At 40.3% G+C, this 18043-nt stretch overlaps 1 protein-coding gene across 8 annotated transcripts in view; it reads right to left on the reverse strand.

The window, feature by feature from the left end:
* Positions 1–18043, reverse strand: part of KIF21A (kinesin family member 21A) — a 208859-nt gene that overhangs the window by 37257 nt on the left and 153559 nt on the right. For 5 of the 8 annotated variants that reach the window (XM_089684956.1, XM_089684989.1, XM_089684982.1 and 2 more), the window contains 6 exons: positions 14199–14364; positions 12109–12129; positions 9104–9164; positions 7348–7402; positions 4090–4307; positions 412–513 (listed from right to left, as the gene is read on the reverse strand). In XM_089684956.1, coding sequence (XP_089541082.1) covers positions 412–513; positions 4090–4307; positions 7348–7402; positions 9104–9164; positions 12109–12129; positions 14199–14364 — 623 coding nt within the window. The remainder of the gene's footprint in view (positions 1–411; positions 514–4089; positions 4308–7347; positions 7403–9103; positions 9165–12108; positions 12130–14198; positions 14365–18043) is intronic. The other 3 variants (XM_089684992.1, XM_089684972.1, XM_089684948.1) reach the window with 1 other exon arrangement.

Here is an 18043-nt window from a genome sequence, read left to right on the forward strand (position 1 = left end):
GTTAGGTGATTAAAGATGGAGGTCAGTAAGTTAACACGACTCATGATACACACGCCTGCTCTCCATAGTTTATTAAGGTGATGGTTTATAAGAAAGTTTAGTGAATGAAAGGCAGTTCCTAGTAGAAAAAAAAAATGTAGAGGTAAAAACAAAACAGACAAAAACAATTTGAATTGCAAAGCTCAAACAATCAGTTTTGGCACTTACAAGCATTTACAGAGTACCGTAGTTGGCTCAATTAATAATATCTTTAAAATGCCAAGTGCCACTTATCAGCTTCTGTCTTGTCTGTAAAGATACATCAGCACAGCATGTAACAGGAGCATAGAATTGCGCAGCGAAAGCTAAAGGTAGAAAGCATGAAAATATATAGAACTAAGGTGTTTTAAGCAACCAACAAAAAATACGTACAATTTTTGTTCTTTGGTTTTACTAGCCTTCTCCCCACCCTTTTCATAGGTTTTTCTTCGGAATGATGGTGATGGTTCTGGTACACGGGGTGTTTGCTTTGTCCTGAAGAAAATAATAGTGATCAACTCCACTTCTCCCTAAAAAAACTATTTGTGCCTTAGTAATTATATATATTTTAATTGTTGTCCTACTACAAAAAAATTAAAGAAAAACATTTTTACAACACGTGACTTTGTACAGGGAAGGTATTTAACAGAAGAGCAGAACTCCCCTTTTTCTAGCGTAGTGTAATGCCTATGAAATGTGTTGGCCTTGGACCCTTTGTTTCTTGGGTAAATTTTACAATAAAGCACTGTTGCCCAAATGCCAGGAGCATGAGAGGTGACTGATGTAATTTCTCTAAGCCAAAGGAACAGAGTCACAAGATATTCTGCTTAGAGTAAGATAAAAACTTGTTTATGGAATTGAACGTGTTTATGACATCCAGTAATATCACATTAGAAGACAAGAACCTGTTTAAAGACGTCTACTTGCTTGAGAAGTTAGAAATCTTTAAGTTTAGGGTAGATGAGAAGAAGTTTGGGGTAGAGGAGAAGACGTTTAGGGTAGATAAGAAGCTGAACTGAAGCAAAAGTGTGACTTTTCAGATAACTATGTGGAATCAATATGGTGGCTGAGCGGGACTCTGTTATCCTCGCGGAACATTTCTGCTAGCTCCTCCTATGGTGGGTGTGGCGCCCACTCACTATTGGAAAGCTTCCAGAAAAATAGTTTAAAAGCCGGGAGTCCAAGCGGGATCGATCAGAGAAGCCCCCTAGTTGCCAGGAGATGCTCCGACGCTGGGACTCTTGCCAAGGCTATATAGGTTCATCAATTGGTCACGCTTACGGCTTCTATGTGACCCCCTGGGAAGTATGGTTCCGATGGGATTTGTTCCTTCCCGCTTCCACATAGCTTTGGTAATGTATTAATTCTATGCTGTCAAATGATGTGTCTATTTCATGCTGTAATGCTCACATTATTATTGGTGTGTGTTATTATGCAGATTGTGATGACTATAAGATATATTGTTTATTTCAGGTACTTATATAGGGCCATCAATTTTGCGCAGCGCTTTACACATATATATTGTACATTCACATCAGTCCCTAACCCTCAAGGGGCATACAATCTAAGGTCCCTAACTCACATCCATACATACACATACTAAGGCCAATTTAGACAGCATCCAATTAACCTACCAGCATGTCTTCCTCCTGTGTGTCGTGTGATAATAAAAGTGGAGGCTTTGACAGTGCAAGAATATTGCAGTTGGATTCTGTTGTTTCTTGGAGTGCTGAGTGAATGCTATGATGTGCCAGGGAAGGTATTCATTTGGTAGAGGGTCTTTCACATGCGTAGAATATGTAATGGTGTAAATGCTGATTAAAAAGTACCTGTATGACTACATGTTGATTCTGTGCTTGTATAAGACTTGCTTTTAGTTATTGCACCCAGCATTTGCCGTTACACGTGGTAACACAAGAAAAACTGGGTAGGGCTCCTGACCCTACCCAATGTGTAAGCCTGTGTAGATGCAACTAAACTACAAAGGAAAATGTACTGTGTGCAAAGTACAGTTACCCAGCCAATAAGGTTTCAATTTACAGAAGTGAAGGAGAACAGGATATCTGATTGGTGGCCACAAATAACTGCCCTTTGCACACAAGTTAATACACTTTCCACTACCTCATTAAGTAATTCTGAAAATATCAATGCACTTTGGGTCTCAACATGAAAAAAAGGAATATTAAATTTAAAAAAAAAAATGGAGATTGCAAATATTCTTATGGATTAGACATTTCGAGAAGACGTGAAGGATGGAATGGAAAGGAAAGGGTTATCTGCAAACCAAGGAAAATACAAATAGGACTGTGATTAAAGCTGGCTATACATGGGTCCGTTTTTTTTTTTTTCGTTGATCAAATGGGTTGATGTGGATGTGGGAATCCTCCCTGTTGTGTCTTATTCTGTCAATGGGGAGTCTCCCCAGCCAATAAGAATACACAACAGAATACCCAGATCAGCACTGCAGCTTATAGCCTGTAGGGATGATCGAGCAAAAAAGTACTGACAGGGTGGTTGAACAGAAGTTGCGATCGCGCGATTTCAGTTCAACCACCCTTTTGGTATTTTCTCATCTATTGACTGACTTCTGTTCAACCACAGTAGCTACACATGGATCGCAATTAGGCCGGTTCCTGCTGAACCAAGCCAAATTTGGATCCATATATGGACAACGTGAGAGGGAAGTATTTGACTAAACTTTACTGCATATATAATTTAAAACACATGCAAACAAATGGGTCTATGAAACCTCTTGCTAATATATAACTGAAATTTCAATTTACAAAGGAAATCACCACACTTCGCAACAAAAGGGTCAATATTTTATCAGCTACTGTAGCACAATTCTGAAATTATAGAAATAGCATATACAAAAGCTTGTCATACTTTCAGCAATGGTCAAAGGAATAAGGGAACTCAAAAGCAGTGTTTACAATGAAACAAAAGCTGCCTTCCTTCAAGAAGACTAGTAGAATAGTAGTATCATATTTTTGCATTATTTCCCATTAAATATATAGCAAAACCACTGATGTGAAAAAGTAATTTTACACAGAGTTTGAAACAGTAAAAATTAAAAAATTACCTTAACATAAAATTGCAGAATGGTGTCCCAATAATCTCCAACAACATAATAAGGTGCTGATGCAAGCTGGGTACTAAGACTTTTCATTTGCCAAGAACAAAAAAGCTGCCTGTTAACGTGCAATTTTTCTTAAAGGCTTAGATGTCATACACTAGTTATGCTTTGCGTGATTATTGCTTACTTTAGCTTTTGAGTACTGCACAAGCAACAAACATTCAGCTAGTGAAATAAGCGTTACATGTGAGATGCCATGTTATGAAAAATCATTCCTTCAAGGCAAGATACAGATGCAAGTACCATGGCTTTCAGCTTCAGGGTGTCATTTAGAATGGCATAAACAATCAGAAATGCAGCACAGCAAAAAGCACTTCAAACATTATTAAATAGGCTGCTTGGCGTGGCATGCATGAGACCATATGCTTTCATAATGGATTCTGGGGAAATCAGCAGGTTTTTTTTATGATCTGTAGGGTCAGTTACTAATTTCATGTCAATAAATATTCTCACACTAGAACATGCAGCCCAGCTTTGGAATATAAATATTCCATATAAGGGATAATAACTCAATAAAAAAGCAGCTACTTGCTTTATTGTGCTAGAGTGCAGGCTCTTGCAGAGCAACAGAATCCTAGCAACAGCAGTTTTCACAAAAAAGATAAACTAATAGAAGGGGCAAATTATCTGCCATAAAGTCACCGAAGGAGGAGATTTGTAAACCGTATTAGAGATGTTACATTTTAATATGCCTAAGAATAATGTTTAACTGAAATACTCCAGCTAAACCATAGAGATGTAAAACAAATGGTTATTTAGATATCATATTTGAAAGATAAAGTTTAAAAAGATATGGGGGTATGTACTGAAAAGCCTCATGCATTTTATTAAATGCACATATACAAGTAGTTCTTGTAAATCCATGCATATGGTTATAAAATGTATAGGAAGTCAAGGAAAAGCAGTGTTGGTTAATACTGCACAGACAGACTTACATGCTGCCCATTTTAGAAGGCAAGCCAGAAGGTGGGGGTTGGGGATCTTTATCCCTAACAGAACTGCTACTTGGTTCAACGATTGCTGGAGCTCCTTCTACTTCAGGAACAGGAGGAAGAGAAATGAGGAAACCATTGTCCCCTGTTACTGGATCTGAAGCCGTCTCGCTGCTATCTGCATAAAGTAACTCTAGTTGAGTAGTAGTCCTCCTTCGTGCCTATTTGAATTAGAAGAAACAATTGAATGAAAACTAAGGGAACCATGGAACTACTTATCAGTCTAAGTTAAAATCCAAAGTCTTCTGAATACCCAAAAGGCTTGCAGCAGTAATCTCCTGCTGCAATGGGTAATACAGCCGCTGGACCTGTATTACCCATTGCAGCCCTTTCTGCCCTCTCCTCCACTCATAGATACTGCTCTATAGCTTTCATCAATGCAAAGCAGTTTATGAATGAAAGACAGCCTGATGAATGAAAGGTCTCCTCCGTTCATGGAGTGCTATTCATGTAAGCTATAGTGCAGCTTCTATGAACAGTGGAGGGTTCAGAAAAGGCAGGCATAGCCAGCACTCTTTACAAGAGCTTACGGAAAGCCCAACGGCTGTATTGCAGAGGTATGGAGTAAGGTATTTTCGATTTCAACAAAGACACCAGCAACCAGCACAAGGCATTGAATGTAAGTACTGTCCCTTTAAAAGGATAAGCTCACCTTTTTGGCCAAAAATAAATGCACATTTTTTTGCAGGTAAAAAAATGTGCATTTATTACTTTTTGTCCAAAAGAGCCTGGAAAGCATTGCACAAGTGATCAGTACATCACTGATGCCATGCAGGTCTCCTGCAGACCTGCCAGAATATCTGCTTGCTGTACGGGATGTATGAGCAAGCAGATATACTGACAGGAAGCTTCAATGAACTACCAAGTCGCTGCACAGCGCCGTGGTAGTTAACTGAAAACTACAAGCCCACTGCCACTAAGTCTACTGTTGGGACTTGTAGGCACTCATTCACAGAACACTGGGAATAAGGGACGCGGACATGTGGGTGGAGCACTGCACAGCCGCGCTGTTTTCAAATCTGACAGATAGTACGGGGAAACTTCACCTGTCAGATGGAGGGGGTGTGGCTGTTGCAACATGTTACATGTTTCACCCTAAAAACGGGTGGATCATGTAACATGTTCCAAAGGTGAACTTAGCCTTTAAGGCAGCAAACCTCCCAAATCAAGTGATGTAGTAGGCTCCATAAAATTGTAAAGTCAGTTCTGCTGACTTAGACGTTGATGTCAATTGAGGCAATGGTGGTGATATACCAAAGGAGTTAAAACGGTTCACTTTGAAATAATATATTTTCACACTGCAAAGTAAATGTTAATTTAATACAATAGATATGACAGCGCTACAGTCAAATCGACCCTCTGATGAAGCCACGCAGGCGTAACACGTAAGGGTGCATAGTGGAGTGAGTGACATTCAAATACCAGCTTACCGCTCTACCCCCAGCGGGACCATACGTATCCCAGTGACAGGATACCACTAGAAGATGAGAGAGGAGAGAGCACAGGGAACTCACTCACGGAGCTTTCACCAGCTGTGGCAATCATAAGGATTATCATCTTGATACATTTTATATATGGGTACACATTATGTAAGCTTCTCTCTCCATATAGCCAGTGAATCGCTTTTCATTGAAAATTTGGAGGACCCATACCCGGAGGATATCCCCATAACCCAGGGACAATAGGGTTAACAGCGCAATTAGACCAATATTCAGTAGGTCTAACCACCCACCAAGTGAGAGGCTGAAGATGAAGGTTCCTCACTAGTGGCGATTCCAGTTTTCTGTTTTCTCTTAACACTTGGATGGAAGGAAACTTCTTCATACCCTACTGATTGAGACTTTCACTTGAATGTTTCACATGTCATTCTGATGAATGGTTACATTATTACTATGATACATTTATATTATTGACTCAGTTGGAATTTTGACATGTACAGAGGATTCGTTATAGAGTTTATGTGGACTTTTAGTATTCATTATCTGTAGCGCTGTCCTATCTATTATATTGCTTTTTAGATATGTGGTGTGATCATATGGGGACTTAGCGGCAGCAGATTATCCTATTCATTCATTAATTTGTTTTACACCAGAATTGCGCACAGGTTGATTTTACTATAAATGTTCATTTAGCTTAGTAAATAAGGTGAAGCTGTACTTATTTAATTGACGATTAAGCTGTGTTTAATCATTCAATCATGTGCAAGGAAAACATTTTTAATGTTTTATACTAAAGCAGGGGTGTCCAACTCACAGCCTGTGGGCGGCCCTAGAGAGTTTAGTATGCGGTACAGGGTCTTTTGGAGCAACACCGTGCAAGCACAGAAGTCATGACAGCCTCCATTGGCAAGCCAGGAAAATGCTCATTTGGAGGGATGCTTTGACTGCCATATTTAACCGGCAGCAGAGAATGAGGGGAGTCAGGTAAGGATGGCCAGATCTGGGGGGGGGGCGCGGGTGGCATAATCAAATTACAGTTGTGCCCCCCCCCACCCAAGCCCCCTACCTCCCCACATAGCACATATAGTACATAGGTTACATTCACATTGGTGACCAGGGCTGGTGCAAATTGCAGTGACAGTTCCTCCTACGGCTCTCAGTGGGTAGATGCGGCTGCTCGCCCTGTTCACTATAATGACAGTTCACTGGCAGCCTCATCTATTCGCGGCTCTATACACAGCCAGCCACCTGCTGGGATCACTGCTGGACATGCTTTGTCTGTGCCCCGCAGAAATCACCGCACGTAATCACTGGCTGCGCAGAGAGCTGCAAATACAGGTGAAACTCGAAAAATTAGAATATTGTGCAAAAGTTCATTTATTTCAGTAATGCAACTTAAAAGGTGAAACTAATATATGAGATAGACTCATTACATGCAAAACAAGATAGTTCAAGATTTTGCATTACTGAAATAAATGAACTTTTGCACAATATTCTAATTTTTCGAGTTTCACCTGTAGGTGCCTGTCATTATAATGATAGGGCCCGGCAGCTGCACCTACCTGCCTAGAGCCGCAGAAGGAACTGCTCATCAGCTCTCCTTACAGTTAGTCTAGTCTATGTGCAGCCCAAGATAATTTCTCTTCTTCCATTGTGGCCCAGGAAGGTCAAAAGGTTGGACACCCCTGTACTAAAGCATTTGTGCAGGATTTTTAAAAATGTAGCTGCAAAATCGAATATTTTGATTATTATGCTAGCTTACCTTGTTCTTAGGTTTTCCTTCACCACACAGCTTCATTAGGTCTGAAGACAATGAGCTAAGCAAACAGAACAATCAATGTATTGCAAAACATATATCTGGGACATGATTTTTATGCTTGAAAGTTGTAATTAGAATATAAAAAATATTTAAAATGTTAATACTGTAAACTGTAAAGACGTGCATTTGCAAACAATAAGTAGCCACAGTTTCTCCTAAAAGTTTTTTTTTTTTTAATTATAAAATAAATAAGAATTCTCTATATGCCTTTTCTCTGCACTTCAAATGGACACCATTTAGGAATGTTGTATAAACTAGCACTAACACTGCATAAAAAGGAAAGTGTCAGTACTACAGACTTTTAAGCAGCCAGATGTCAAGCAGAGAGACTACCCTTTGCAGTTGTTCATCTGATCCTAGCAACCAAAACCATTATTACAGAGACTATAGGGTTGACTTACTAAAAGGCAAATAGACTGTGCACTTTGCAAGGGCATTTACTCCAGAACTTAGCAAATGAGTGGGAGCTCTGCTGACTTCCATTATTTAATTATTTTCCCTGCATGCGACTGGATATTCTTTACCCAAAAGCAACGCTTTAGCTCATTTACTAAGCACTTTAGCAAATGCCCTTTCAGAGTGCAACTGCATCTGCAAAGTGCACAGTACATTTGCCTTTAATAAATCATCCCTTATATTTGCACCCTTGAAAAATTTCTTTTTTGAAAAACAATCAATCACTCAAACTTACTCACCATATTACAAAACATGAGAACAAATAATGCATTTAGAAACCGGACAGGAAGAAGGAAAACCTACAATGATCAAGAAATTTAAACAGTAAACTCATACATAAATGTGCACTTGTCCTCTGCTGCTTCTCCACCCCCCCCCCCTTCCCTAAGCCTACAGACTGACTGAGAATGTGCTGTCCACTGTTAACTCTCTTGTGAAAGTTACCCGGACGTTCAGCAAAGCAACACAGAGATCAGGACTCAGCAACTGGGGTGATGAATAGTTTATTTGGGATTGCTTACTTTATTGTGCTCAATGTGTTAAGCTAAAAAAAACACTGAGGGTTTATTATTAATTTGAAGGCTAATTAAAAAAAAAAATGTATAGGTTTAGGAGATCCACCCACCTTCCTTCTCCTCTGTGTGATTAATATCAGCTCTTGGCTGTTTGCATGCTCCTGAGACTTCACACAGTAGCAGTTGCTGTTATGATGAACAGCTGTTCTGATATGGAAACCTTACAGATCAGAACTGGAACATAGCAGCCAGCTATACACTACGCAGATAGATGCTGTAAGGGAATCTGATCTCTACTGTGTAAGGAGCTGTGCTGTGTGAAGGAGTCCAGCAGCCGCAGAGGTTTGGGGGGGGTTATGGTTAGGTGCAGTGCTCGCCAATACCATCACCCCTAGATCCAGCCATGTCCACTTTTATGCAGAGGAATTCTACTGTGCCTGAACTTGTTTGCTGCTTAGGTGTGTGCCTGTTCAGTATCTCCCAATGGAGGAGGGACAGAAGCAGTTTGCTGAAGTTGTAACCATCCCCTCTGAACTTTCGAGCAGCAAAATGACTATTATTATTAGAACCTACATGCCAAATGCCCCTACTGTAAATACAAAGGGAGGGGAGAAGTTGATTCAAGATGGTAATATTTGTTATTTAGCCTATCCCACACATCTCCTTTCACTTGACTGCAGTTTACCTTTAACATATTTAAGTTACATGTATCATGTCTCATAACATACCTGCCTTCTGTTCCAGGGCTTTGTAATGATCCTTCCTCATCACTGCTAAATTCTGGATTTTCTGAAATAAACAATTGCATTCATGGAACAAAATAAAAGTAAAAGGATGCACATAATGGGATACACATACAAAATTCAATGATGATATCCTTTATATCTAGATTAATAGGCTGTGATAGAACAATTTTTATCTTTACATACTGCTGTGCAGCAGATAAACTTCCTACAACATAACAGTAAGGAAAAACTAATACAACACTAATGAGAAAAATAATGGCCAAACACAGAGGAATATGTCATATCACAAATTCTGTAAAACTGGATGTTTCAAATAAAATTGAATTATCTTTCAGTAATTGTAAACAAAGACAACTTAGTACCAATCATCTAATGCTGTCAAAGTGATAAAGATGATCTTTTCACCAAAGTCTTTAGAGTGTTGGAAATGTTCACATTTATTTTCTGATCTCTGGAGTGGACAATTTTGCAATTTAAATTTTGGTGAAAGATTTACAGAGGAAATATACACTTTCAAACATGGCCTTAGTAAATGTGGCAATGGTAACTTTAAAATCCTGGTTATGATAGCACAACAGCTACCTGTTAGTTTCTCAAACTAACCTCATCTTTTGAGCTAGCAAAATTGATACACACTCCTACTCTGATGGCAACACACCAGACTTTGTTTTCTACCTCCTCTGCACTCCCTGCCAACTTCTCCAACACCGCCTTTCTTCTCTCTGATCACAACCTTGTCAGTTTAACACCCACGGCATCTTCAGCCTCCTAACCCTTCGAGCAGCAGTTACCTCTAGACACCTTCTCCAAATCAACCCTTCTCTTCTCTGCTACTGACAGCCACTAAGACACTTCTGTCTGCAACAGCTCAATCCTATCCTCAAAGGACACACTTGCTTCCCCTACTACACACAGAATTCGGGCCGGACCACTTTAAACCTAGCAAGAAGATGACACCAAAAGTCTCAAATAATATAGTTATGTTCTTGCGCGAGTGTGGTGTAAACGTAGGTCCCTGCAAAGTCTTTCCCTATATATAGCGGCCCTCCCAAAGCATAATTCTTCCCTTTATGTTGTCAAACAGACCTGTTTTATGACTCCTGTTAACATTCTCTCATTCAGTCCTCATCAACTTTTTTCTACTTAATCTCCCACAGCTGCGCCCATCAACTCATTCACTGCCCAGGCCAATGCCAGTCATTTCAAAAACAAGATAGATACAATTGGTGATACAATTGCCACTGTTTAGTTATCGCACTCAATTAACATACTAACTATACTACCACACACATTATACCTCTTTTGACCCCGTTACTACAGGGGAGGTTGCTAAATGTGACACCCAACTCACTACCTGCCCCCAGACCCAATTCCTTCAAAACTACTCAATAGGACCCCATCAGTCTAAACAACCTAAGGCTCATCTCCCTTGTCCCATTTACCTCCAATCTCCTAGAAAACCCAAATACATCTCTCTAACCCTGAGAACCCCCCACCCAGTCTCCTTGTGCATCACTAATCTACAAACTGACATATGGATGCCAAACCACTTCCTAAAACTAAAACATTCCAAAACTAAGCACATATGTTCTACTCCAACCGTGTCCCCTCCAATGACATTTCCATTGAGAAAGGAAGAGTGGGAGAGGCAGAGTGCTATGTGTAATCCTGGCACTTCCTAACCAACTATACCACTAAGCTACTAATTCACGCACTTATCTCTCACTTTGACTACTGCAACTCACTCCTCACTGGTCTACCTCTACACAGACTATCCCCTTTCAGTCTATAATGAATGCTGCTGCCAGACTCATCCACCTTACCAACTGTCCAGTGTCTGTCAACCCTCTCTGCCGATCCCTCCACTGGCTTCTGATGGCCCAAATAAACTTCAAAATATTAACAGCAGTTTACAAACACATCCACAACTGTCAACAAAAATATCTGCCAAACTGTTCACTTCGTTCTTACTAAACCTCCTGCTCTCTAGCTCCCTCGCCTACTTCCATGATAAAGGTTCAGGACTTCTACAAAGCCCCTCCCATCCTTTGGACCGCCCTACCCTAACCTGAATGACTATATCAAACTGTCTGTCTGTCTTTAGGTGATCCCTGAAAATTAATTTCTTCGAGCAATCCTATCCTAGCCCCTAGCTAGCAACTGACTTACTTTCTCGATCAACTCATCACCACTTAGCTACTACCTTCTGTATCGCTCTCCTATCCCTATAGCTTGTACGAGTTCACGAGCAGTGCACGCCTAACCATCTTGTCTTGAATTCTACTGTAACTGTACTCTGTCACTTTATTTTGTAAAGCGCTGCACAAACTGTCCCTGCTATATACAAATCCTGTATAATAAAATAAAAAAAAAAGAGAACTTGTACATAACATTTCAGAAAAAATCCTGCATAGATCTAGGATCTTAAGGACCAACTTCAGTTAAGTTTAAGCATCTAAATAAAAATATTTGTGCCATAAAAGTGAAAACTAACCACAGATTAAAAATTATGCTTACCTTAAAAAGAAAATATGAGGGGCTTTGTCCCTCTCATCGAAAAATAAAACCGCTTTGTTGCAACTACTACATAATGAGAGCAATGCTCAGAGTAAACATCGATATGAAATGTGAGTATTACAGCTGTTAAGATGTTTGATGCAGCTTCTAATTAAGCTGGAGGGATTAATAAAGGAATGGGTGACCTGACAACTTTTAATGTTACAGTGTTGAACACTCTAGGCCTGGAAAGTTAATGGTGTGTCAAGTCTTACAGATGTACAGAGACAATATTATCAGCATTCAGCTGTTAATATCTTGTTTAATGTATGAGCAGGGATGAGTTCAGGGATGTGCTGATGTTCTTAAAAGGAGGACATGCAAAGTAAGCATATTCTCAGAAGGTCTGCGTGGTCTTCTGGTTAGTGCTTATGGACAATTAGTCAGTCATGCATTTGCACAACAAAGAAAAGTGCTTAAGACATACTTACCCATCTGAATGCTATCTAGGTCTGTGTAAGTTAAAGCAAGGAAACAAAAACCAACACCAAAAATCAAAACAGAGCCAACTGCCAAGGGAAACAATCTCCATTGCTATCAAGAAATTTTACTGGAAATCACATGAAAGGAGTAAAGTAGCTTGAGCAATAGGACTACAAGTAATACTAAACAAAATTACATCTCAGACTTATTCACACATACATTAAATATATTTGTGGAAAAACAATAAAAGACGTTTAAATAGGTCAGTAAAAATGTAAAGCACCACAAAGTTTACAAAATTCTTCCCTGCACTCTTCCTTTGTGTCTGCTCCAGAAATGCTGTAAGCATTTAGTAGAGTTCTGCTTTATATAATGGGTTACGCCACAACACATTTTATCTGTGTCATAGTATAAATAGCAAAGAATAGTGCTGGACTGTGGGTAGATAGCTACATGTATTAGACATACATCTATTTTAGAAGGGATGCGCTCCTTTCATGTGATCTCTAAAGAATAAGTGCACTTTTTTGACAAATATACATTATGCCATACAATTATGATTTTAATGCAGCTTTCGAATTCAGTCCAGTGTAAGAAAGCATGCGCACATGAGGAATAACAGAGGAGAAAATAAGGCATCCCAAAGCTCACTTTAGCTGAGAACATTCCACGCCGACGTCAAGCAGCCATGCACATCTAAAGAGACCCTGGGATACATTATTAATGTTACTCCTGACACATAGTTCAGGACTCCTAAAGACAGCATAAAGGCTTTAGATAAACCAAAGCAATTTTTAACAGCTGGACCCTTTAGGCTCCATGCACACGGGGCATTTTAATAATGCTGGTAACATTAGCGATGTAAAGTCACATTAAAAATGTGAGTTTTTCTGCGTTTTCAATTAGTGTTTAGTGGCGTTTTTTCGCACTTGCATATTTTAGGGGTTTTTTTTTTTTTACCAAAAATGTTTTTGTCACAAAAAGTCCAAAAAAGTTGGTTTGCCACGATTTACCGCATTTTTCTGCATTAGAGCGTTTTACAGCTAAAAAAACTCCTCTAGAAACCCACTAGTCCTGGGGTATTTTTCCAGCCAAAAACCACCCCTGCCAAAAAAAAACGTTGATTACTGTCTATACGTACAACACATGGGATAACATGCTGGGTGGTTTACTGGCTGTAGAAAAAAAAAAAAAATTCAAAAGCCAAAAACAGCAGCTGTAAAAACATCCAGTGTGCATGAGGACTTACAACTGCTTTCAAACAACAGAAAGAAAAAGTGGCAAATAATTCATTTTCACACTTGCTTTTTTGAATAGCAAATCTGTTTTAAAAGTGCACTTATTCTTTAGGGTACAGAATAGATGCTGTAATGTAATAGCATAAACCAAAACATCATAATTAATCATTCACTGATAAAGTGAGAATAAGCTAAATGCAGAGACAAATTGTTCCTCACTTCTTGCATATAGCAAGAATTTAAACAATTTTTATTTCAACAAAAACTTACAAGAATTTCCTAGTAGCAAGGCCTTCGAGTCATTATCCAGTACCCACAAAATAATAAAAAAAGAAATAAAATCTAGGATGAAACTATGGAATGTTCATGAAGAACAAGCCAATAGATTTGCTTCATTAAATCTTCTCTAATGGAGATGCTACACCTCACACGTTTGTTCTGTCTACAAATGTTGATCTGTACTTATTAAAGAAGCAATGCATGATTTCTCTGCAACAAATGAAATGCTGGAAGGTCAGTTGTGCCTGTGAAAAACTATTGTGCAATGAGGATATAGATGTCTGAAAAATAATAGTCACAAAGCTTACACATACACACATTCTATAGATTTATATATAAGATTCTACATCAGAGGGAACTGAACTCAAACGCACAAGTTACCAAAAAAAAAATGTACATGTTTATATACATTTATTTGGAAAAAAAAATATGAGTAAGGCAAACTATAGAAATGGATTCTTCCTAATAAAGTTATCTACAGCATTTATTCAGGAGATACGATCAAGACATATATATCCTTTAAACCAGGCATGCATAAATGCAAGCATGCAGAAAAGCAAATGCTATATTCAAGATACAACCTTGTAGTGCATGGCCCAAAAGAGCATCAAGCTCTGGGTTCAGTTCTGCTTTTTCCTTTAACATGTGGAAGAGAAGCTGATTTTGAGTAGCACTGGTGATTTCAGTTTGTTTCAAACGCCCTTCAAGAACTTTAACTTGTGCTTCTTTTTGGGCTGCCTGGAGACCCTATGTGCAAAGCAGTGGGAATAAACATTAAACCATAAAATTATATATATATATATATATATATATATATATATATATATATATATATATATATATATATATATATATTACATTAGGTTATTGCATTATATAATTAAAAAAACAATGCATGCATTAATATTCCGAATCATCGCCAACTTTCACACTAGAGTACATTTTACTTTTATATTGCTGACTAGCATTTGATGTCTAAAAGGCATTAGCTGCTTACAACCCATTGGCACCTCTATTATTATTATTATTATACAGTATTTATATAGCGCCAAAGGGTATGCTCAGCGCTGTACAGTAGCAGGGGGACATAACATGAGACAAGACAGTAACAATACACTACACGAGGGGTTTGAGGGCCCTGCTCTTTCAAGCTTACAATCTAGGAGGGAGGGGAAGGTGGCACAGGAGGAGATGGCTGTGGGGGATGGAGTGGTGGGTGGAGTGGAGGAGGTGAATTGTTAGGTGAGGTCGGGTGTTAGGTGAGGTTGGGGTAGGCTTCCCTGAAGAGTAGGGTTTTCAGGGTGCGCCTGAAGGTGAGGAGGGTAGGTGACAGTCTGATGGATTGGGGTAGGGAGTTCCAGAGGATGGGGGAAGTCCTAGAGAAGTCCTGCAATCGGGCGTGGGAGGAGGAGACCAGGGAGCTAGAGAGCAGGAGGTCCTGTGCGGAGCGGAGGGCACGGGTAGGGTAGTATCTGGGTATCAGGTCAGTTATGTAGTTTGGGGCGGCATTGTGAGTGGCCTTGTAGGTCAGGGTTAGCAGCTTGAACTTGATGCGTTGGGCAATCGGGAGCCAATGAAGGGATTGGCAGGGGGGGGGGGGAGGCAGATGTGGAGCGCTTGGTGAGGTGGATGAGTCTGGCCGCAGAGTTTAGGATCGACTGGAGTGGGGATAGCGTTCGTTTGGGTAGGCCAGTGAGAAGGGAGTTGCAGTAGTTTAGGCGTGAGATGATGAGGGAGTGTACAAGTTGTTTGGTAGTGTCTGGGGTGAGGAATGTGCATATCTTGGAGATGTTGCGGAGGTGGAGCCTGCAAGATCTAGATAGCAGTTGGATGTGGGGTAGGAAGGAGAGGTGGGAGTCCAGGGTGACACTCAGGACTTTGGCGTGTGGGGTGAGAGAGATGGCGGCGTTGTTCGTAGTGATGGAGAGGATGGGGGGGGGGGGCATGGGGATGGGGGGGAAGACCAGGACCTCGGTTTTGGATAGGTTAAGTTTGAAAAAATGGAGCGACATCCAGTCTGATATGTCGTTTAGGAGGTGGGCGATGCGGGCAGAGAGTGAGGGGGTGAGGTGGGGGGTGGAGAGGTAAATTTGGGTGTCGTCGGCATAGAGGTGGTAATTGAAGCCGTGGGAGTGAATAAGTTTGCCAAGGGAGGAGGTATAGATGGAGAAGAGGAGGGGCCCGAGGACGGAGCCTTGGGGGACCCCGACAGAGAGGGGGAGGGAGGGGGAGGTGGCAGTGTTGTAGGTGACGCTGAAGGAGCGTTGGGAAAGGTAGGAGGCGAACTAGGAGAGAGCAGCGTCCTTGATGCCAAGGGCGTGCTCTCTCCTGGTTCGCCTCCTACCTTTCCCAACACACCTCTACATTTTATGTTTGCTGCACATAAAACTGCATTGAGAGTACAGTTTTACACGAGCACAATTTCATTTGGTATATTGATGAAAAACTCTTGTTTGCTTCACTTCCCCTGTGGCGTCCAGACAGCATATTTTTCATGAAGATGCTTGTAAACCCCCCTTGAAATATGTTCTATAAACTTGTTAACATGTATGGAAAAGAAGAGAATTCTAAGTGTTGAAGTTATCCCTGTACTTTTTGTTAAAACCTCTCTACTGTAAAAGATCAAATATACTTTTCCTGTTGCCTACGACACTAAATTCTGCTACAAGTACACTCTCCTGCAGTGAGTGTAAAGTCAAGGAGAGGAATGAGTGAAAACTGCAGGGGATCAACAATACCAAGATGTCAGTCTCCCAGCAGATAACAGGGGTCTAGTTCTAGAGATCAGTTAGACGGCATAGGAACCAAGACGGGAGCCTTTTTTTTTTTTTTTTTTTTAAATACAGGTAAGAGGGGTTTTTAAAAACCCACAACAGGGTCAATTTAAGTGAGAAAATATAAAATGCAGACCCAAAGGCTTTTGTATAAATATATTTTAACTGTGCAAAAACTACAGAGTAAAATCACTCTCTCTCCTTCCAGAAATCAAGAAATTTTGACATGAATATTGAAAATATGACTGATCATACAAAAAAAACCTTTTATTTAAAGGATAGTGATCATATGCAGCCAATTATTATCACATAGTTGTTTGGCTCCATTTTAAATTATACCACAAATCACCCAAATGGCCCTGATCAAAAGTTTACATACCCTGGAATGTTTGGCCTTGGTACACACACGTTAAAATGGCAATTAGAGTGGTTGTAAAGGCTCCAAGTTTTTACCTTCATGCATTCTATACAGGAAGGTACAAAAAAACCAAAAACCTTCTGTGTGCTGCTCCCCCCACAGCCGCCCCCTCTTACCTGAGCCCCCTTTTGATCCAGCAATGTGCATATGTGGACGAGAGCTTCAGGACTCCCTCTCCTCATTGGATGGGACAGCAGTGAGGCCACTGGCTCCAACTGCTGTCAATCAAAGCCATTGAGCCAATAAGGAGAGATCGGGGGGGCAGGACGAGCCATGGCTCTATGTGCCTTATGCATGCATAGCGCAGGTCTCATGAGCAAGCACGCACCAATACCCCCATAGCAAGTGGCTTGCTATTGGAAGCACTGGTCAAGGGGGAGGAGCAAGGAGCACGACCCTAGAAGAAGAGGACCGGGGCTGCTCAGTGCAAAACCACTGCACAGAGCAGGTAAGTATGACAGGTTTGTTTGGGTTTTTTTTTTTTAAAGAAAAGCTGAACCTTTAATACCACTTTACAGGTTAATTTCTCACATCCTTGACTTTTTAAATTGCAATTAGTGCCTGTGCAAAAATAGTCAGTTTGTTAGCTCTCATGTTGATGCACTGAGCAGGCTACACACTGACCCATGGGGAGCAGGAAAGAACTGTCAAAAGACCTATAGGAAATAGAACTTTATAAAGATGGAAAAAGCTATAAAAAGATACCCACAGCCTCGAATATACCAGTCAATACTGCTCAATCACTTAATAACCACTTCAATGGCCTGGGCAAGAACGGGTTAAAGTGCCCGGTAATTTGCAGCTTTCAGCGCTGTCGCACTTTGAATGACAATTGCGCAGTCATGCAACACTGTACCCACATAAAAATGTTATCATGTTTTTTAGACAGAGCTTTCTCTTGGTGGTATTTACTCACCACTAGGTTTTTTTATTTTTTCCTAAACAAACTAAGAGCAAACATTTTGAGAGAGAGAGAGAGAAAAAAAAGTTTCTTAGTTTCTGTTATAAAATTTTGCACATAAGTAATTTTTCTCCTTCACTGATGTGCTCTGATGAGGCTGCACTGATAGGCAGCGCTGATAATCAGGACACTGATGATCAGTGCCCTGATTATCAGTGTAAATGTCCGCTGTCAGAATTGCCGGTTACTGGCTCTCCTCCCCTCACGCTGTGACAGTGCGTGAGGAAAAGACTGCAGATAAGTCTGTTTACAAATGTGACCAGCTGTGATTGG

The sequence above is a fragment of the Staurois parvus genome, unplaced genomic scaffold, assembly GCF_062004578.1.
Source record: "Staurois parvus isolate SC_StPar_1 unplaced genomic scaffold, SC_StPar_1.0 ptg000019l, whole genome shotgun sequence".
Classification (NCBI taxonomy): Eukaryota; Metazoa; Chordata; class Amphibia; order Anura; family Ranidae; genus Staurois; species Staurois parvus.